We start from the raw sequence: 23,706 nt of genomic DNA, 5'->3' as shown, positions 1-23,706 counted from the left end.
TATGACCTATTTAAGATATGCGTTCTTTCCATGCCGTTGTGATAAATGTTGTTAATGGCTAAATGCGTATTTGCCGATCGCGAACAAAGTTTGAACTGTAATACTAATACGAACAGAATAGGGCAATAATTCATAGAGTGCAACTTATATCGGTATATGGCATACCAATATAACAAACGAATGTATGTATACTATATATACTATTCAGATTTACTCTTAGATTGTATAAATTCATACCAAGTATACCAACACGGACTCGTTGTTGAAACAATATACATGTGATCGATTTCGTGATACTAGAACAACCAAAAATTACTGAAACCAAGTATTTTATACTACATTCTACCATGAAAATTACTATTTATTTTGTTGCGATCAGAACTATTGTTTAAGGTAATACATATTATATATCAATGTGTTATGTGATTTCATGATTTTACCTATAGATATGCGAGACAAGAGTTATAATTAAAATCAGGGTCCTATTAAACACCAATGTTTGTTTAGGTGCCTGATTAAGTTCACCACATGTGATTTTCGTTGAAGAATCTCAATCATTTGCTTAAACGATTGTTCTTTAACGTTAAACATGACTGTACATTTTTAGAGACATATTTCAATAATATAAACCTTTTTAAATAGCCATGAACACATTTTATACATGTGAAATTACGATGTGTTCATAGTTATTTTGAGATCTTAATGTCCGTCATTACGAAGCTTTTACAATTACACTGTATACTGACGGCTCATTAACCTGTGCGTACCTAAGTCTTATTTAGTCCCTTTGACAATTGTTCCAAACTATGATTTACTGAAATAGTTGACGTGTTTTGGTATTTTTCTTTAAGTGTCATTGATTTTGTTTGAAATTAAAGGTATCCATTGTTCTTTGGTTGTTGAATAGGCCCGTTAGTGTGGCATTACAATGCAATGGCTCTTTATTTATCATTTGCCAATGGCTGACAGATGCGTGCATAGGCCTCGTTCAAATACAAAAGGTGTTGTGAAACTTGGGGATTATACGCGTCTCTCTGTAAGCCAATCAATTCCATATTTGGAACGCAATTGTCGATATAAACGATTTAACATTTTGCTTGGGTAGACATCAATTGTCAAAGGATCAAAAGTCAATGGTTTAGATTATTGATAAACAAAGCTTGTTTATCAGCGCTCGTTTCGCAGTTTAGCCCATTTATGCCTAGTGGACTCTCCCATCCTTCGAAATTGGATCAATTTATTTCCAAAGTTAGGGATGTCAAGTTTTTTTTCTATAGGTAGAATGATTCTTACAGAAATTCCTTTAAGCAAACAGCGCAGACCCTGATGAGACGCCGCATCATGCGGCGTCGCATCTGGTTCCACGCTGTTTGCCAATGCCTTTTTTCTAGACGCTAGGCATAAATGGGTTAATATTACACTGCGTAGATCTATTGCCAGATGTGTGTTTGCCCTTTAAAACACCATCTGAAACAAATGCAGTTACGAAACCGATACATGAAAACTGTAATTACTTCTAATATAGCATATGCGGCGCATGTATGTTATAGAGTTATATAATGAGAAAGTAAGGGAGGCGCATTACCTTTAAAGAAATGTGATGTCGTCTTTAGACAATGCAATTCAATGAAGTAAATATTCAAAGATTTGTGTATTTAGGATAGTGAAGAATAACCAGACTCGACGGCACGTTTCTTGTTTCATAACCTTTGTGAAGGGTTATTTGAAAGGAGAGATGTGAACGTGTTGCATTTTGTCTCATGAATAATACTAATGTAGTTATATGATTGCTAGGGTTGTGCAATTAAGTCTTAAATGATTCCAGACACGCATAGCTTTAACCTTCGATTTAAGAATATTTTAGCAAAAATGTTGCCTCAAAATGACGATGATTTTGACAGAATACGTAATTATTATCATGGTTCGCTTTTGGATTATTTGTCGGAATGCCAATGGCTAATAAACGCCCAAGTTAAGTTGGCAAATAAGGATATGAATGTGTTGAAGAATGTTATATAAGGAAATCGTGAACACAAAAAGCAATTCAAGTAGCACCGAAAAAAGTTTGAAAATCACACTTCAATACCTTCCGATTCGAAAATACCACCGACTGTTTACTGCTCCTTTATATTTTGTTAACACTGTGTAAGTTAGTTCGGGTAAATTTGAGACACCAGCATGACGAACATCAACTTCACTTTATCCAGACGCGCTTTACAATACTAAGTAATGTGTATTCCAACTTATGATAAAACTCTGAAGCATTTATAAAGTCCTTTATGTAAACGGCTCTTTAGACAAATTTGAGGAAATTTTTAATTCCTCATGTACAAAAACAGCAACAGTTAACTAAGTTGTGTTGTTTTTTATCTGAAATTCTACAATTACTTTATATCATCAAGAACACACTGTTTGCGCGATCGTCCAAAACACAATGAAGTCATCATTTAGCCAAATTGAATGTGCGCAACAAATTTTCATATTCATTTCATATTTATAATAACAAAGCATTTTTATTTATTAATTGTTGTTTTGTTGTTTTTAATTTGCTCTTAAAACTATTTGTCCTTTCAGTTAATCACGAACGTTTCACCAAACATCCTCTCAATAAGGTCCTAGTATACAATTTCTGCTGTGTTTTTATTTTATGAAAGTCCACAAATTGTTCATAACATGTTCAATAACAGTGTGTTTGCGCGATTGTCCAAAACACAACGAAGTCGTCATCTTGCCAAATTATATGTACGCAACACAATCGTATATGGAGTCCATATTTATATTTACAATATAAAGACGTGAAAGTCATTTTGGTTTATAAATTGTTGTTGTTTTGTTGTAAAATTGCTTTAAAAATTATGCGTCCTGTTAACTAATTATTAATAGACCGTTTCACTTAAGTATCCTCAAAATAAGTTCCCAGTATTACAGTTCTGCTTTGTTTTGTTTTTTATCTGAAAGTCCACAATGTTTGTGTGAAGCGCGACTAGTGTGATCGATATTCAGTCCTGACGTCAAACCAATCTCCAACAGTTACACATGTTTGTATCGCGACATTACGTTATTTTATTTATGGATAATGTTAACGAGTAAGCAAACCTCTTCTGTGCATGGCGTTGGTATGTCGTTTGGTTTATAAATAAAGCTTAACTTTCAGAGTATATTGATTTTCTCGTCATAGCTCTGTATTGAATTGTTTGTTTTAAATCGGTCGCAAACGCACGTGTATGGTGGTAAAAGACGGCGATATAGAACTTATTCTTAATTTGGCAAAATGATAATTTTTAAAGAAAATTATCATACAATACAAACATATTCAAATAAGCGAAATAGCAATTCTGGCTAAGAAACAGTTTAAAAAAAACATTTATGTTCGTTCATTGATAGTTATCAATCAAAATTGATAAAAAGTGTGTACGGATGTTCATCTTTAATAAATAAAAACGTGTATTACCCACATGAAGTTTCAACAATCAGTAGAAGCTTGCTCGCTTTGTTTATAAGACTTCTCTGTTTCGAGCCCCAGAGCACATGTGTGTTATTTGATCTGGGTTTTTTATTAAAGTTATTCATAACTAATCCAAAAAATAAAAGAATAGATACATTTTTCAAAAATACGAAAATATGTGAATAATTTCATTATAATAACAATGTGAGATTCATGAAAAAAAACTGTTGGTTGACTACACAAAAATTGTGTCATTATTATATGCCAGTATGGAAATTGTAAGAAAGGATAATATTGGAATCAAGCAATCCGTCTGGTCTTCGGATTTCTTGTCCAGGAAATAACAAGAGCCATAACTATTGATTCCATTATTGCATGCTTATTGCACTTTGTTTATGTTCCCTTCATAATTGCTGCCTGTGGCCTAACTCTTTTAACACATGCACGATATGATTCGTGCCTTTTCCTCTAAATCTAACTACTAAAACATAACTAGAAAAGTCCTACTATCACAGATGTATGGGAGATCCAGTTTAGTTCAGGCGGTTTAAAATGTATTTCGTTCATATCTTGGCGGTCTATGTTAACCTACTCATTCTTTTCCTAGTTCAGCAGGTTAACCAGTATTAAGTGTTCATGCTTACTCTATTAAGTGACAACTGCCCTTTTTGAATCAAAGATAAGGACTTAAAAGCCGTAAATATTATTTCAATAAAAAAACGCAAACGTTATATGGACAGTTCAGACTCCACGCACTTATAAGCTAAAATCATTTATAATGTATAATAATTTAAGTAACAAAAACAACGAAAACACACACACACACTCGTATTTTCTGTAATGCAGAAGAGATCGCGCACACCTTATAACGTAGAATAAATATTTGATAACCCAGTAAATGTTAAGTATATCACTTTTATGTAATTGTCTGTTTAAACAGTTATAATAATAAAGATATGGAACATTATTATTTAAGTCACAAGCGGTAATTCTTGTTATAACTTAACTTCCCCATAACTGTTTATTAACGGAAGTACTGTGCCCCCATACAATTGATGTTTATTTTGATCAAAGTTTAGGAATTATATTTTTTATCCAAATTTTATAAATTAGTTTTAACATTTTCTTATAAAAATATATATTCATTTTATTTAAATGCCCTGAGGGCTTAGCAACCAGGGATAAATTAAATTTGGTAAAATTACAATTTAATAAACCATAGTAGCCAATACAAATTCAGCAACGTAGTGGCTGACGTGTAAGTATATTCTGATAGGATAATAAAACTGGAAACTACGCATGGTTTATTTATAGCATATTTGGTATCCCGCGGTAAAATCTGCACTACTAGTGAGTCACTTTGCTGTAGACACACTACAATCAGAGCGACGAACATTTTTTTTATTTGTGGAATCCACCATATTTTTAGAGGAATGCTGGATTGTATTCTAATATTCTGGAATTTCGTGAACAGGCAATCATAATATAATCATTTGTCACAAGGGCATAGTAAATCTTGGTATTTGAAAATATGCCAGTAATGACACAATGAGTAAAAATAGTCCTCTGCGATATTTGAAGCCGAAACGTAAAGTAACGAAATTGGCATGTAATTTTAAAACTATTTATTATGACATAATGTAGTGTTATGCTTATTAAGTTAAATTTTTTCAATCATGTTCCCATTAGATTAAATTACGGCTCGGTATGAGACCAACGCGAAGCTCTCCGCGTTGTAGATAAACCACCGTGTCACTTAATAACAATCCACATTGACACTCAAGGGTTGAACGTATAATGTTAATCACGATATTTTTAATCACTTAATATTAAATTACATTACGCCGCGTGGTCTTTTAAACACAAAGACCAACTGATCAATTATAACAAAAAGACTCGGCTTATCAACACCTAAACATTTTCGACGTTTTCTTTAATAATAGGTTGAAAACGTGCTTACGTTTGTTATCTGCCTATACAAAGTCGATTAAATATTAAATGTCCATACACAAACGTAGTTATGTGTTTGATGTTGTAGAACAAAAATGTTTCAATTCTCATGATTCAGCAAAGAAGTTCAATACTTACTTCTAAAACAGTCGCCCAAATCTTAGAATATGTCTAGTAGTGTCAACAACGTGTAACAAATTATAAAACCCGCAACAATATTTCAAAATAACTTAGAATGTCCTGCTATCTATGGGTCTTTAGTTAAAAGATTGTCATATGACGTGACAACACTGGCGACATCTGGATCGTCTATTTTTCTAGCAAGTACATTAACGTTCCCTGACATTTTTCTCATGATCTTCATATCTTCTGACGTTAATGAAGTTTCCGCTTACAAACTTATGACGTAGTATTTTATTGATATAAAGTGGGTTGCCCACTACAAAACACAATGAAATCATCTGCTGGTCTCTGCTCTTTACGCGAGCGGATGCGTGACTCTTGTGGCATATCGCTGTTGCTTGGTCCAATATACACAGACCGTAAGCTGATGTTGTCATTTCCGTTTGAAATTCTGTGTCAAGGGATTATTGGCGCAAATGTTAACATCATTCCACAGTTGATACCCATTGCAGTTTCACAGTGGTGCCCAGTTAATTTATGTTTGTACTTAATTACCCCTGTTGGTATACGATATTTCTCGTCGGAATCAATTGCAGTTTCTCAGTTGGTTGGCCCTTTATTACCCCAGTTGGTATACACTATGGCCCGGTAGGCACACATTGCCGATCCACCGTTGGTACGCACGGTATTACCCGGTTAGCATATATTTTGTCGACTTAATATCTTACCAATAATGTTCATATGCAAGTTGTGATTTTGGTGCTAAACTTGTCAGTGTTTTATCTCTTAAAGATGTCTACAATGTTTTGAAATGGTGGTTCCCGGTTGGTAGGTTTCGAACACATTTCCGTGCGCGTGCGTGTGCGTAAGCGTGTGCGTATATTGGTGAATTTAAATGATCTGTAATCGCAAAAAATAGCGTAACTTTCATGAACATTTTAGTAGATAAGTCAATATGGCAATTACATGACTATAACTGACTGAGTAAAAACAATCGGTAAACCGATCCACACATGTAAGATCCCGACGAAAATTATTCCAAATGCTTAATCTTTTGACAGCGAACTACCATAGACGCGAAATACATTAAATCGAACGTTATCGACACACACACACACACATCCTTCTATTGTTTCGCAATCCATATATTACCATGTGGCATGATTTAATCTGATACTAGTGAACGCCACAGTTGCTGAATAAGATAACATCTGTATACGCTGCTCATGTTTCATTATATCGACGTGTTCATTTTCCATTATACGATGTTAATATGGCCATATGCCGTAACTCTCATATGTATTTAAACATGTTGCTTAAATAACGAGAGATGAATTACAACAAGAATTAATTAAAAACATAATATTAAAGCATATTGTGGTATCATTTTGTTTAAACTGTCATATAGTGTAATAAAATATCAAACTGGCGGTTTACCTCACGTGCCACTTATTAGTAAAAGCGAGTGAGGGAAGTACATCAAACCTTAAAACTTATTAATCGCCATCATTCGACTCGTAATAAATCCATTAAATTCACTTTGCAAAGTTCAAAACAATGCAAAATCTGCGAATGTGTCCCTTTTAATTCTTTAATTATATTAAATATGCAGAGATAATCCAGTGTAATACTAGATTTAACTTTTTTCAAAGTACTTCTTACATGCGGACTAAGAGACTATTTTTATAATTGCATCCTATTGGATGCACAATTTTTTCTGATGACCCCCTGACTATAAAGCAATAAAAACGTACTTGAAATTAAGATTCTGATAGTTATAAACAGAACTTACAGAAGATTATTAAATGTATAAACTTATATATTTTATATTTTCTTCATAAATATATATTCTGTAAAATATCATGATTTGTATCGCAACTTACTGTTACTGCATAGCGATGTTTCGTGATTCGCTTATGGCACACCGCATACATTGAGTTCTGTAATAAGCTTTACCTTATACTAGTTTGGACCTTAAAGCACGCTTTTATTTTCATCAAAACGTGGAAAGAATTTAAAGAAGACGACTTGTTATATTATAAATTAAGCACGATAACACACAATCTATTTTATACATCAATGATGACAAGCACATTTGATAGACTCACAATCATTCACTGTAAGTGGATTGTCGTATTCTTCTATCCGAAGTGGCTATAATAAGGATGCTATTTCTTGGTAATCATTGTCCTTATCAAGTCGAAACTTTAAGGTCGCGCATGCCGATTATAAATTTTTCAAACTTGGATTTAAGACACTGATATTAACTTCCTTAAGGGAGTTCACAATGTTTCCTTCCTTTCATGTCAGTGTTTAGTTTATGCCCTTCAAAGAGCTTAACTTATGTCTCTCAGATATAAAAAAAACAGTGTTTGGCCAAAGTTTAAATTTTGACTGTGATGTAAGATTTTATAAGCCAGTGTTGAAAAAGATTTTTCCCGGGTTTGCAAATTTGATCGAAACGAAAATGTCACTGACTTTATTTGTTTACCGTTTAGCAGTGTATATGAAGCAGTCGCGCCAAGGGCGTTTCCAATCTATTACAAAACGGTCACAGTTTGTATGAATACAGTTCAAAACAGAAGTACATGTACTACATAGTCAGTAATAGTCACAATAGTTATGGCTATATATAGTCATTAGTATCAACGGATTTGATCACATTCTAGCATGTTAAGAAAAGCAAAGTTTTACAGGTAATACAATATTTCAAATATCCACCTGCGATTTGGCATCTTCGACGCTGTCCAATGTATACTCGGACCCAATATCTTTGGCATCTAACTGCGCTATCTCTTCAATCTTGTCATCGTTGGAATCAATGGGGAACAGTCCTTCAGGCATAGGGCCATTCTATCCAGAGCGAATATCATTGCCAAGCACCACTGCGACAAGGGTTGTGAGTGCTATTATTTTGAAACTGACGGAAGCCATGTTAATTGTCTTCTGAAAAGTAAGAAACAAAACCCCTGAACGTATATGAAAACGACTCGTAGCGATTTTATAAGTTTAAAAGTGTAATGTTTGACTTACTATGAAATGATAGCAAAATAGACATTATTCAATAACGTATTCAGTATTTGTTTTATTAAACAGTGAATGAGTGCGTATGTGTATTTTACGAATGCTTGATTCATTTTTGCTCAGTGTAAATACTTTTTAAATGACCTTAAACGTATGATAATATGTTTACTTACCGACACATGTATTCCATGCAACTGCAAAAAATGCTCAACCTCGTTTTCAAAAGTAGCCAATATAATTACGTAAAAAAGCGATATGTACATGTCATGAAACGAGCAGAGATTGGCGTTTTAAAGTACAACTTTGGCAGATACAATAGTCAAAATATCATCTCAATTTGTTCACTATTAAATGCGATTCCCAACTTGAACTTCAAACTGATCCGATTGGTTATCATCCGGTAGAGGTAACTTGACTTTATATCCGTTTTTATCGTTTGAAACATCTACAGTAACCACTAGTTGCCTTAGCAGGGTGAAAAAGAAAACGTACTAGTAATAAATTACATCATCATCAACTGTTGTGCATGTAATATCTGCATAACCACTAAATATACTACTAATAAAACATCTATTTTCGAGTTAACTGTGAATAATCAATCATGCGAAGAGCGTGTTTAACTATCACTCCGCTTAGGGAACGGTTGCATTCCACTTTTGCGGTTCCGAATGTGACCACAGTAGACAATTAAATATTTAATACACCATGTATATCGTACGATACATTTGTTTATGTGATAGAAGTAAACTATTTATGATGATATTTCATTGTTTTTTCATTTCAAGTTATTCGGAGTTTAATTGTAAACAAATTACATGCATAGTATATCGCTAGATCTTAAAATACAGTCTACATTTGAATTGGATGAAGAAATTTCAGATTATTGTTATTATTTTATTTGTATTGGAATCAGCCCTCACCCACTTTAGCAAACGGTGTGGTTTTTTTTGAGTCCATGCGCATACTGGGTGTACCATTCTGACATTAACATTAATATAAAGTATCGAAACTGAATCAAAAAGCGTAAATGAATAAAATTGTAGTGCATGCAAAATAGCAAGAGTTGATAATGGTTCGATTCATACTAGAGTTAAAGTAACAGAAGTTCGTTTGATTAATAAATTAGGCGATATTTTGATAGTGTTCCGGTATTGTCTATTGACTGAAGTATATCCGTGAAAAAGTGTTTAAAACCCACATTAGTTTTCTGTTTTCGTCATTTGCAACGTTTAAAGGAGTGACATAACAAATATATTAATATAAATTGTACCGTTAAATAAAGTAAATAAATGTTGAGTAATCCTGACACCAGCCGGCTATTTTCATATAAACTATTTGACCCTTGGGTTGTTTAAAGTAATTTCTTTGGCGTCATTGTTGATGTTAACATCACGAATAAGGCCATATAGTTTAAGGCTTTTTTTATACAGTATAAGCAACAAACTAGTATCATTCGACGCGTCTTAGTGAGCTTTAAAAACGTGTCAATTTTATCGGCGATATTCCAAGCCAATTCTGCACGGCACTGGTACAAGCGTATGTTACGTTTACATTATCGTCACTGTCATAACTTGGGCGTATTGGAATAATCATTAGTTAATGAAACTTAAAACTTGTGTTAGGTTTAATATCCCAAGTCTGCATAAAGTGTCCTTCGAATTACGCCATAAACATGAGAACTAAAGTCAAAATTTTACGTTTGACAGTAAATAATGAGGCTATTTTTCTTGCCATTGAACCGGATTAGTGCCAACTGATGCTGTTAACACATGTCAAATTTTGCGCAGGTATTCTGTTGCATCTATGAATGATAACAGATAAATTTTCCATTAAAGTCAAATGGGTTTTATAGAAACGATGGCGGTTGCCAGTAATGTAGACAGTTACGAGACATGTCATGTGAGCGTTCACCTTTCATGTAGGCGGTTTCGGGTCAAGTTCTAGTAAGCGGTTACCATTCATGTGGCCAGTGTTTAATAATGTGGGTCCTTACAGTTAGGTTTGCAGGATTTAGCCAGCTTCGCGGTTTCGAGATTGGCATGCGGTGTACAGTAAGGATAGCAGTAACTAGTCATATAGGTGGTAACCAGGCGTTTAGCAGCCTATTGTGCAGTTAGATTTGTTCTAGGCAGATCGTTAATTGCAATGCAGATGGTCGGTTTCCAGGCATAAGGATGGCTACCAGAGAATTGAACGGTGTCCAGGTAGATTAACGATTTCCAGGCTGATGGGCGGATACCATTAAGGTTGGCGGATACCAAAATGGTGGGTAATAACATTATTGTAAAGCCCTTTTTATTTTACTCATTTACAAAAACAAAAAAAATATCATCATAAAACTTATATCGTTCAAATTCTTTTCCAAAATGGGATAGCAGCCTTTTTATTGTCACATTAAATCGTACTATTTGTATGAACTTTTTGTGATTTGCCTTTTAATGATATATTCATGTCAATTTGTTTTTGTAACCGTAAGTTTCATAGTATCGTGTTTACTTTTAAAATTGGTAAACGTGTTTTTATGGTTTATTTTACATTTGTGGATATTGTCTATTTACTTTAAGGATGTTCGATCGTTTTGTGAAAATTTTCAAAATATCCGGAATGCTTTAATTTTTTGTATGGTGATTAATGAATCTGTATCTGAAATTAATATAAAATAAAAAAGAGAGGTCACCGTGAATAATTTTGAAATAACGAAGGTTTTTAAATGCCATGTGCGTTTGAAAAAAGGTCATTTTTGCGGGGCATACATTTGGGGGTACGGTAAAATGTTTTTGTGTAATACATTTAAAATGGCATAAAAGTATTGAGATTGCATTAGATTAGCAACTGTAACATGTGTATTATCATAGTGAACAGTTTTAAAACCAAAAATTATGGAAATCGTAAAAAATAATGAGAAATAAGTATGACTAGTTTTTTGTTTGTTTTGAATTTTTTATTGCACAGTTCAAAATAGATAACATGCAATACAGATACATATTTCTGTTGATGTAATATTCATATTCATTTGAAGTTCTCAATAATTAAAGGAAACTAGCTAAGCATTAAAATGAGGTAAAGAAATTGATAGGTCACCGTAGATTTTTTTTTGCTATAGAAATTTTAATATGGACTTAATTTCAAAAATACAATGACTAACATTGTAATAGTAATTAAAATATATCTATATAATAACTGCTCCATAACAATTAAATTATCAACTGAAATGTGATACACGTAGAAATATTTATAATGTATATTGTTATGAACATATTTCAGATGTAACAACTGAAAAAACAATGTTGATGTTCAAATAAACATCTTAAATTACCCCACCCACCTGTTACCCATGTTGTTGGTTGTAAATTGAACATATGTACTAGGTATTTTAAAATTATTTTTAGAACTGTGTGATGTGTATTTAAAGACAAGAGGCCATGATGGCCCTGTATCGCTCCACTGCTGAAAAAAAGACTGAAACAAATATTCTCCGCATGTGCAGATACTTAAATATAGGCCCTATTTAAGCACATGTACAATTTTGTGACCACCTGGGCTGGGTCAAATTTAACCCCAGGGGCATAATTTGAGCAAACTTTGTAGAGGACTACTATATCTCACTCCATACAAAATGTGGTGGCCCTAAGTCTTAGATGTAGAGTTAAGGACAAGAATATTTTTAAAGTTTTCACAAAATAAGCAAGATACAAGCGTATATAATGTTCAATTTTGAGACCCGCGGGTCAGGGTCAAATTTGACCCAAAGTAACAAACTTGGTAGATGACTTTAAGATGTTCCTGCATACCAAATTTGGTAGCCATAGTCAGAATGGTTTTCGACAAGATTTTTAAAGATTTCACAAAATAGGCGCTTTATAAGCGTTTATTAAATTTTGTGACCCCCCGCGGCAGGGTCAAAGTTGACCCCAGAGGCATTATTTGAACAAATTTGGTAGAGGTTTATAAGATGTCACTACATACCAAATTTGGTAGCCCTAGGCCCAATAGATATGGACAATTTTTTTTTAAGTTTTCACAAATTAAGCACTTTATAAGCATATGTTCAGTTTCAAATTTAACCCAAGGGGCATAATTTGAACAAACTTGGTAGAGAACTATTACATGTCACTACATACCAAATTTGGTAGCCCTATGCCATACTAATATGAACAAGAAGATTTTTAAAGTTTTCACAAAAAATGCCTAATATAAGCATATGTTCAATTTTGTGACCCTCAGGGCAGGGTCAAACTTGACCCTAGGGGCATAATTTGAACAAACTTGGTAGAGGACTATAAGATGCCACTACATACCAAATTTGGAAGCCCAAGGCCCAATGGTTATGGACGAAAAATATGTGAAGTTTTCACAAAATAGACCCTATATAAGCATATGTTCAATTTTGTGACCCCGGGGCAGGGTCAAATTTGACCCCAGGGGCATAATTTGAACAACGTTGAAAGAGGAACATTCCTAAGAAATTTCATCACAATTGGACCAGTAGTTTAGGAGAAGAAGATGTTTAAAGGAAACGTTCAGGCACGCACGCACGACGGACACAGAATCATAACATAAGCCCCGCAGGCCTTTGGCCAGTGATGCTTAAAACAACAAAGAATACAATAAGCTGGGCAATTATGTTTCACACACCATCTGTGGTTTAATGCACTGCCAAAAATATCTTACAACTTAGGTGAAACATGAGAAATACAACTGACATAAGAATCACAACTATGTTCGTCATCGAGAAGGAAAAACAATTATGAAACAGCTATTAGATTTCATAGCTTATCTATATACAAGATGCAAATTACAATTGGTTAGATGTCAGGCAACAAATAACTCGCTATTGTACATATTATTTTCTCTGATTTTGTTACTCTGATTTGTCCGTTTGTAACCTCTGACAGGGGGCTCCTCAAACCACTCAGTCCGTTTCTTTTTGATACAGGACTCAAATGTTTAAGTTGAAATCCACTTCCTGCAACTTTCCTTGCAACACCTTGACTTATAACTTTTGTATCAATTATGGTTTGTAAAGATTTGATGTTGGAAGCAACATTTAGTTACACATTGTTTGTTAACACTGCTCGGTAAAAGCTGAATGAATATTTGTTAACAATTTTTGGTCAAGAGGAACAGAGTTCACTAACTTTTGCAAAGCTAAAATATCCTGTATAGCGCCATGTGCCATGTATAATTCACCAATGACGTCTTTAACTAAATGTTCCCGCTTATATGATTTCATATTTGGTAATATTTCCTTTATCATTTTTAAGTATCTAAAAAGCCACAAATATTTTGCTGAAACTCAAACATTTTTCAACAAGTATGGATAGCACGGAGCAACACTTTACAATCAAAAGACTCTATATTATGCCCAACTGAAATAATTGGTGAACATTTCTGTAAGAATGTTATAAAACTTGTCAATGCAGATTTGATGGGGACAGCTGTTACTGTTTTTCTCTTGACAAGCATAGAGTCGCTAACAACTGTCACTGACGCTTGCAAGGAAATCTTCTTCTCATGAATCACATATGTTGAAAATTGACCAGTTGAATGCACTGCAGCTATCTGAATTATGTGAGAAGTGTGCTCTGAAAAAACAAAACAAAAATTTTAAATAGAAATTGCACAAAATCCATTTTAGCCCCGTTAATCACAGAGCCCTGGGTCGCTCCCCCAAGTACAATGTAAACTTCTTAAAATACATTTGAAGTGTTTACAATAAATATAAAAGGGAAAAACATTGCCCCCCACCAGGACAGGACTTTTTTTTAAGCTTAATGTGAACAATCGTAGAAGAGGTTCCTTCACATCCATTCTCTATGCATTGTGGTTTAAGAGAATGTTAAGTTGAAGGGTTATTGATCGGAAACAATTTTCACACTTATTGTGACCTTTGACTAAGTGACCATAATTTAAATGGGGGTTATCAACTGTCCAATCCCTATGCACATGGAGAGTAAAAAGCCAATCAGTGAAAAAGTTGACAAATTATTGATCGGAAACTTAATTATCTACCCACAGACAAACATCCAGCAAAACAATATTAACTCTCTCTTCCAAGGGGGGCATAATAACTGTTATTATGAAAATTGAAACGCTCTTTTCTTCCATTCATGGATATATCAAAGTAAGTTGTTGGCATCTAATGATCTTATGTATTCATAAATCTGAAGAAGCGAAGAGAAGAGTGTTTAAATTCTTAAATGATGCACAATAATGTACTAAAGCCAGTTGTGGGTAATGTAGCATTGCATCATCAAAGTGGTATTTACCATCATTTTATCAATAAAGATTAAGAATGATGTATTATATGAAAGCAAAATGAGAAATTAGTCTGAACATAACTCTTGTTGCAATTCAATCATATGCTAGGTTGACCAACAATTCACACGATATCTCTTACACATTGAGTTACTCAGCAGTAGCAGGTTGAATTATGTTATACATGTAAGAAAATATGTATATTTTTTAATAGAAGTTCAACTTTGGATGCCTGAACAGAAAAACAGAATTTCAAATTGGAAAATTTGCTTGCACCTTCATGGGTTATCTCCGATTTTTATTTAAAGAAATGATTACACAGCACATTAATGCTTTTACAATAATCAATTTACAAACATTAGCATATGCTTTTAAATGTTACTACTACTTTGCATATATATAGAGGATATTTGTTGGATTCGGTGGAATATCGATTTTATTTCACGAGTGATCATAGAAAACAATATTTTCACGAGCGGCGCAGCCACGAGTGAAAATATATATTTTCTATGATCACGAGTGATATAAAATCGATATTCCACCGAATCCAACAAACTTTCTTTTTATTTTATGCTTTTTTCACCGTTTATTTACATTGTAAATGAGTTAATCTGGACACTTTCGCTGGAGTTATGACGTCATTTCGTTGAAAAAATGACGTCATTTCACAGTAAAACAGTGACGAATATCAATATTTTTCACTGTTATTTTTCACTGTTTAAAACAGTGGAATACCAGTTTTATTTCACTGATATTTCTCTATAAACCACCGGAAAGCATAAAATAAAATTGATGGATCTATTGATACAATCTACAACAAGAAATGTGTCCACACGACACGGATGCCCCAAACTCCAACTTTGTAACTATATAAAAAAATAATCCATACAATTGTAAGAAACCCAGTTTGGTGAAGATCGGATGAAAACTACTTGAATTAGAGAGCAGGCACGAAAAGTGTGAGGGACTGACCGACCAACGGACAGTGCGAAAACTATGTCGCCAATTGGGGGCATACAAATGAAGAATACTGTGTTTTAAATATAAAATGCCCATAATTAAAAATACCGTTCGAGTTTTAAGTCTTATGCGTCACTGTTTTGCTGCACGAGTAACAGCTATAGCCTTTCTTTTTTTGTGCTGAAGGTCATGGAGAAGGGCCAGTTTCGATGTGAAAGTCCCAGGTGAAACACCCAGTTTTTGATTTACCTGAAACAGATTGCAGTAAATGACAGAAGAGTTTACAATGCACAATGCTAGAATATGCTTATGCGGAATAAAATAATATGAAATAATGTCACGAATTTACAAAAGTTACAACATTTTATAAGACCTAGTGATCTACATACACACAAATAATAATTAATGCAAGCCCTTTATTTTCAAAACCAATACGTATTTGACAAATTGAGAATATTTATGTTTTGTAAACTTGTAAAATTTCATATTTATTACCGGTATTAATAACTAGGACTGCAGGAAGAAAATAAACTTATGTCACTTTAAAATATACATGTTTAACTAAGGACAACCATTCACATTCTACTGTAATTGTGTTTACTGGCAGTAAATCAGACAAAATATGAAGGAAAAATATAGCAAGTACAATATAAAAAATGTATGCATGTAGACTACATGCGAATTACTTAGAGATAACTATCTGAATGTATTCAAAAGTATCAGTAATTTAGACAATAAATCATGATATAATGCACCTATGTACCAATGTACCAAAAAGACAAATAAGTCTTACCCAAATGCAAGCTTTGTGATCATGTCATAAACTCTGCCATGTTTCCGTCCAGTAGCCGCATTATTCACTGCACCACAATTGCTAAACTGTATGTCCAAAACACATGCCTGTCGAAATCCATGCTTTCTACCGATAGAACCGATAGAAAAATCGTCAAAATAACAGTGGTCATACCGGAAATCCTGATTGTCGGTGGAAATAGTCTTTCTATTGAAATCCACATTGTTCTTTTGAACGTTGTTGTTTTCAATACCTTTTAAGTTTCGTTTTGTATTCCGAATTATATCCAAATTAGACATTTTAAATGAAAATTATTAAGCCAAGTATCTGATTCTCATTGTTGACAAATTATCGTTTCGTTATCAATAGACGCTTGCATTTGCACAGAAAATAACATCTACAGCGTAAGCAAGCGTTTCATCGATGTCGATCACGAAGTGACGTCAAGCAATCGAACGCTTGGTTTCAATGCAGTAAATCTCGAAAATATGTAAATGCCGAAAATTTGAAGGCGCATTATCAAAACAGTAAAACTAGAATTTACACTCGTTTATTCCAACCTAATATTTTAAAACCGTGAAAATATATAAAAGTTTTTAATTTTCACGATATAGTGAATCAATTACCGTAAAGTGGAAACGATCGAACATCCTTAAGGACTTCAAATGTATCATTCTTCAAACAAATATATTTAAATAGCTTGCCACAAATGATCTGACAATGGTAGACCATGTCACTCAGTCAATCATTTGAATACTGTTTTAACCTTTATGTCATATTCATATTAGGGATTTAACCCGTTGTATGGTGCAATGAACTTCACACGTTCGAATTAATCGCTGACACACATGAGTGAAAACAAATTTAATTTATTATCATTATAATTACTATAATTAACACTAGAAAGCAATACAAGACAGTTTAAATGCAATTACATTACAATGTATTAATCACTGGTTTTACATTCATCAGCACAAAAAGAATAACCCCCTTCTTGGGCATGATATAATACAGTAAGTACAAATAATACCTGAATTGCTTCTTGTTGACAAGATGTTAGAAATTAGCATCATAATAATACGAAGCCCATCTCAGCTGTATACATCTCAGGAAAAAAAGCGAAATACAGGCAGGGTGTTAAAAGCCCGATATAGTTTCCGATATATCAGCATAAGCCTATAAACATGACTGCAACACACCGTTAAGAAAAAATGAGTTTTGTAATTCAAAATACTACTCTTAGAAATAAAATACTGGCATTCAGCGGTATGACGACTGTCATTTAGAGCAGACAACAATATCCAACAGATGAGAGGCTAGGAATCAGTGTAACAGAGAAATTCAAAGAAATGTGTTGTTTTCTTATCCTAAACATATATACCTACATGTAATTACCGAAACATGTCATAAACAGTAGTTTACAATTCAGTCAATCAACGGTCGCTGCTTATTATTTAACTGGCTGCATGATACCTTTGTGTAAATTATTTCTGTATTGTTATGTGTATACATTCAGAGAACACAACCATAAAATACGAATGTGAATACAACAATTATTGGCATACATGATTTATTTCGAGAAATAACAAAACCTATGGCCCTGGTATGCACTTTTATTGGGAAAAGGTTAGATTGGCGACCTGTTTAAGGGCAACTCTTAAAAACAACATTTAGAATTAAATAGAGAATATTTGTTCGTGTCAGTGTAAGATCGTTTGTTATTTCACGAGTGATCATAGAAAATATATTTTAACGAGTGGCGCAGCCACGAGTGAAAGCCACGAGTGAAAATAGGTTTTGTCTATGATAACGAGTGAAATAACATACGTTCTTACACCGACATAAACACATTTTCTGTTTCTGTTATGTCCCTTTTTCAAGAAAATAATTAACAGCTGTTTCCCTTTCGCTGAAAAGTTACCCCTTCTACCGTGGCGTGCCTAAAAACACAAAATGACGTCATTTTTTCGACGAAATGACGTCACAATTTCAGCGAAATTCTCCAGTTAAACTCTTTGACAATGTAAATACACGGTGAAAAAAAAGCATAAAATAAAAAAAAATGTTGGATTCGGTGGAATACCGATTTAAATTCACTCCTGATCATACAAATCTTGAAAGGTAATCTTAAAATAGAAAAATGAGTTCCGAAAAAAAAAAACTTTCATCGGTGCAATTTTTTTTAATATCTTTTCACTGCTGTTAGTTCACTGCAGAAATGTCATATTTTATAGAAAGAGAGCTTTTGAGTTTTAATAGAAATAGCTATTAAAAGACATTATATATTATACAATTAGTTCGAAATGTTGACATAACATGAAACATCTTATTCAAACATTCACTGGACCTTTTGTATTAATACCTGTTACAAACGCACAAAAATCAAATCAGAGTATGTCAAATCATAGTCCAAAGGCTGTTTGATATTTAGTATTTAACTTCGCTATTAACTTAGTTATACCTATATTGTAACTATCTTAAGTTGAGATAAATGAAACAATCTGACCCTAGCCATTGTGAAGATACATCTGGACTATAACCCAAAACGTGGTGAAAGTCCTAATATTTAACCTATGTCAGTTGATTTTACACCATGCGATCATACATGTGATAGGGCGACATGAACGTACGATAAATGAAATCGTATTTGTATTTCATGTATTGGTTTATACATGTATAGAAGATGGTATGGTTGAATCAAAATATCTTCTACTACCCTTTGTAAAAATGCAGTGACATTATTTCAGGCTATAAACTTTATGTGTCTTCATCATCATTATCATCGTCATCGTCATTATCATCATCATCATCATCATAATCATCATCATCATAATCATCATCATTATCATCATCATCATCATCATCATCATCATCATCATTATCATCATCGTCATCATCGTCATCACCTGCATCATCATCAGTAGCAGCAGTTACATCGCTTTATCATCAACATCATCATAGCCATATCATCATCATGAGCATCATCATCATCGTCATCATCATCGTCATTATAAGCAGCAGCAGCAACAACATCATTAGAAACAACTTCAAAATCACACTTTGTTATTATCTCTTTAATGGTTAGGGTGAACTAAAAAAAGAAGCAATTTTAACATGTTGCACTAAAGCCAAAATTACAAACGTAGCTAAGATCATTGTGTACACACCGGTCTTACTGACGTGTGTACTAACGTGAAAAGAATTGTGGGTAGCACTTCTTTTACGAGTAAAAAGTTAAAGCGATAGTAGGTAAGGTAATCGTACTTCTGATAATCGCTATCAGTCTTAATAGAGGTTCAAAATCACATTTAAACATAATTAAATAACATTTCTTTAAACAGCATGCCGTTTTAAACACACAATAAAAAACGATATTTTTTTCATTATTAACATTTTTATTATACGCAAAACTACTTTGGCGGAAGCATAATTTCCCAAACCAAGGGAATGTTATGCGTCTTAGTATAGAGGTGACAATAAGGAAATGACGTCACCATATATGTATAGAATTTAGCTAAGAAATCCTAAGCAGCCATATTTTGCAACGCACCGGAACGATTTGCAAACTCAAGTGAGCTATCACTAGAACTGACATGAAAGTTTCATGAAGATTAGGCAAACGAAATTGCCTTAACCTAAGATGCTTAACTAAATTCCAATATAGGAAAAATCTCATTAAAACAATCTTCATAAATATTAGACTAAAATGTGACTTCTAGAGTGTTTCACTACAGACAAAGAATGAAAACTGTCCCGTCCCTGGTGGGCATAAAAACCGGGTACGTATATGACTCATATCCGCGGACTGAAAAAAGGCGAATATGAAAATATAAAGGCTGATTGAACGTTTTTGTTTTTTTTTAAATATAAAAATCATTATGTGAATACAAAATACATTCTTAATATGACTTCTGTTTAGAATGGCTGTAATTGTTGTGATTTTCTTGACATTATCATGTTTGAAACTCTAGATTCATAGCCGAAAACCGACCAAACAGAACACTGCATTTATGCTACACACGCCATGTCTAATACAATGCTCGTTTTAAGCCAATATTGATATTTTCAACACAGATTGTGTATTGATCGTTATACAATAATTTGTATATCTCAAAATTGCACAAAAAGCATCAATATTGGCTTTATTGGTTCATATTTGGTCGTTTTGTTCATATACGCTATATGAGTCATATACGGTTTTTAGAGAGACCGTCTTTTCAGAGGATTGCAACCATTTGTGAACTTAGTCCAGATATCTTTTTACTTTACATCGTTTGAAACATCTTCAATGAACATTAGCTTTGTGAAAAAACACGCAATATGTACGAGTAATTGTTAACATAAACTTTTCGCGCTTGTAACATCTTTATGACAAGAAAATTCTGCACTTACTTTCGAATTGACAATACGCATCTCAATCCCACTGATTATTTGTCTTGACTTATCACACAGCAATAGATGACGACTAAAGTACTACGTATAAAACTGAAACAAAACCCAGGGTGTTATCTTTTGTGTACCGCGTCATCAGAAATTGAGTATTTTGAGTTGTTAGCATGTGTTTTCTCCGTCACAGCATTTATATGTACTTAAAGAACCTCTATATACTTTATGCTTTGCTATTTATTTAATGAACTTTGTTTCATCTGCATGTGTACAATCATCACATGGGCATATATGTTTTCAAAATGGCGACGGAGAATTAATGCAGCCCCATACAATCTATATTTAGATGACATTCAGATACGATTTTACGGTCTGATAGAAATGAATTTTATAACAAATGAACCTCTATTAATCTGCGTCGAGTGAACACATAGAGGGTGCTTGTACAGTCTGTATTGCACTAAACACCTAACGAGGCCCTTATAATTGTCCTCCAAACAATCGTATCGGTTCTTTTATATGAGTTTAATTTTGACGGAGAACTAGTTCAGCCTTATCAATATGCAAGCGTTCCGATAACCTTCACAGAAAGCTTTAACGGTTAAAATCGGATTTTATAATTATATGATGGACCCCCATTAATCTGTGCTCAGTTGACATAAACATTTGATTATGGGATCTTAATTGCAATATATAATCTATGTGTGCCTTTCAATATTTGAATGATCATATAGGATGCTAATATGGTTTGTATTGCATTAAATGCAGACTGAACCCCTTATCACAGGGATACACACAGATAAATAGTAGCTTATTAGTTACTTCATGCAATTAATAGCGTATAACCGCTCTGACTATCGTGAATCGACGCACATTGTAAGGTGCCCATTAGTTCTTAATTCATATCAAAATCGTAAACGCCATTTTTAAGATTGTCAAGACTCGGATGAGTAAGGATCTATCACTGTTTTTAAAACAAAAACCGTTTAAGTCAGATTAAATCGACTATTGACCTCTGGGACGCAATAGAAATGGAATTATTATGCAAACAATTCTAGACGTAGAGTAAAAGGGCTTCATAATATCAATACGGCCAGAATGTTTTAATGAAATGATTTCCGGACCCGCCGATTCCAATTTTTTGACGAAACCAAAAAAAAAAATCCTTTTTTTTTCGGATGCCAAAAGGTGGCTTTTAAACACGAATAGCTTGCCGGGTTTTAGAAAAAGTTCAAATGAGTTATAAATCATCATAGTAAACCCAGTTTTAATTACCCACATTAATACCTGAACCTCCTTCATCGTGTCCATGTGCTGGAATTTACCAACAGCTACGCCATCATTGTTTGTGCAAGAAGTTGAAGAACGCTAAAACGCTTTCATCAGCAAAGTCTGCTAATTTATCAATAATTATGCAACCGACAAATGAAATCCTGAATGGAATCGATTTTAAAGTAAATATTTTATTATTTCTTTACAATTTATAAAATTGATAGTATTAAAATGACTAAAAATATTAGGAAAGCAATAAGAAAAGAACGATTTTAATTTAACAGGTGCTCTCAATGCCAAACCGATGTACGCCTATCAACTTTTAACATTCCATATTTTACGCACGAATACGGTAATATTTTAGAAAATAAAATTTTATCTGTTGTTTAATGTAGATGTAGTGACAAATTTGTGCATATAGCATGTGTTTTTTCGTTATTTTCAATGGGTACGAAACTTCGGTTTTGTTCCGAACTGGTTCGTACTAAAAGTTCCAAAATAGCAAAACAGTTTTTAAAACGATTTCAAACCATGAATGTCCAAATAAACTAGTTAAGTTTATGGGGGTTATTATCGGATTAACAGCTCCTTTATGACATTGAACTATCAATTATGTTATCCTGGGATAAACTGTCACGAAGATCAATAATTATAACGATTATTAGGGACGCTATTTCTTTAATCAAAACCATGACAAAAACATATGTTAACTTGTTTCAACAGGCATGTTTGTTCTATTATTTAAATGTTCTGGGAACGATATATTTTAATTAAGATACCTACTACATGTATTTCTGAAATCAAAAGTAGGTCCTTCACTCGATGTACTAGATTTCGGATATGTTAAAATTCGGACATATATTAAGATAGTGACATTTATGTGTTGATTTGCTGTATATAGTTTGTACAAATGTGTTTTGTGTTATTTCAGACAACAAGAATGGATGGTGGCAATTATCCTGGGCCTTTCTGTCAAGAAATAGATGTGAAAAAAATATTCATTTAATTGAACCTGGAAATCAACTATCACAACTAACAGAAAACCTTTTAACAAAAGGTGTTGTTTTAGAATTTGTGAAATTTGATTATAAACAGAAGTTGATGTATATCATGTTCAAATGACTAAATGTATAAATTGTTTAACAATTTGAATTGAGATGCTTTATTTTCTGATGTTTGATTTATTTTTCCTTTCAGATGATATATATTTGTGTGATTCTAGGTATTAATAAATAATTCTGAAACATTTATGCAGCATACTGTTACATTATTGTTAACGTCATTATATTATGCTGGTTATCTGGTTTATCAAGAGGAAAAAATGTTATGTTTATATAAAAATAAAGCTTTTAATATTAAGACTTATGAAGGTACTTATTGTTATTTATGTATTAACATTCTTCTCAGAGTAATAAAAATATAGTAAATGCCATTATTCATTTATGTAGTAAGGTTCCTTAAAGGGATCTTTTCACGTTTTGGTAAATTGACAACA

The 23,706-nt window shown here is 33.2% G+C and overlaps 2 protein-coding genes across 8 annotated transcripts in view; both read right to left on the bottom strand.

Moving 5' to 3' along the window:
* LOC127838881 (baculoviral IAP repeat-containing protein 3-like) overlaps positions 1-21,039 on the bottom strand; it is a 31,425-nt gene extending 10,386 nt beyond the window's left edge. For 2 of the 7 annotated variants that reach the window (XR_008030017.1, XM_052366915.1), the window contains exon 1: positions 5,534-6,765. Coding sequence is in view for 1 of the 7 variants with exons in the window: in XM_052366921.1 (XP_052222881.1) it covers positions 20,946-20,966 (21 nt within the window). In the remaining 6 variants the exon portion in view is untranslated. Of the gene's footprint in view, positions 1-2,086; positions 3,095-5,533; positions 6,766-8,239; positions 8,465-8,715; positions 8,791-20,945 lie in introns of those variants that run through there. The other 5 variants (XM_052366919.1, XM_052366918.1, XM_052366917.1 and 2 more) reach the window with 5 other exon arrangements.
* Positions 1-23,706, bottom strand: part of LOC127838884 (baculoviral IAP repeat-containing protein 3-like) — a 219,464-nt gene that overhangs the window by 61,490 nt on the left and 134,268 nt on the right. The gene's annotated exons all lie outside the window — the stretch shown is intronic.

The sequence above is a fragment of the Dreissena polymorpha genome, chromosome 7, assembly GCF_020536995.1.
Source record: "Dreissena polymorpha isolate Duluth1 chromosome 7, UMN_Dpol_1.0, whole genome shotgun sequence".
NCBI classification, from domain to species: Eukaryota; Metazoa; Mollusca; class Bivalvia; order Myida; family Dreissenidae; genus Dreissena; species Dreissena polymorpha.
This window is presented reverse-complemented; position numbering and strand designations above follow the sequence as displayed.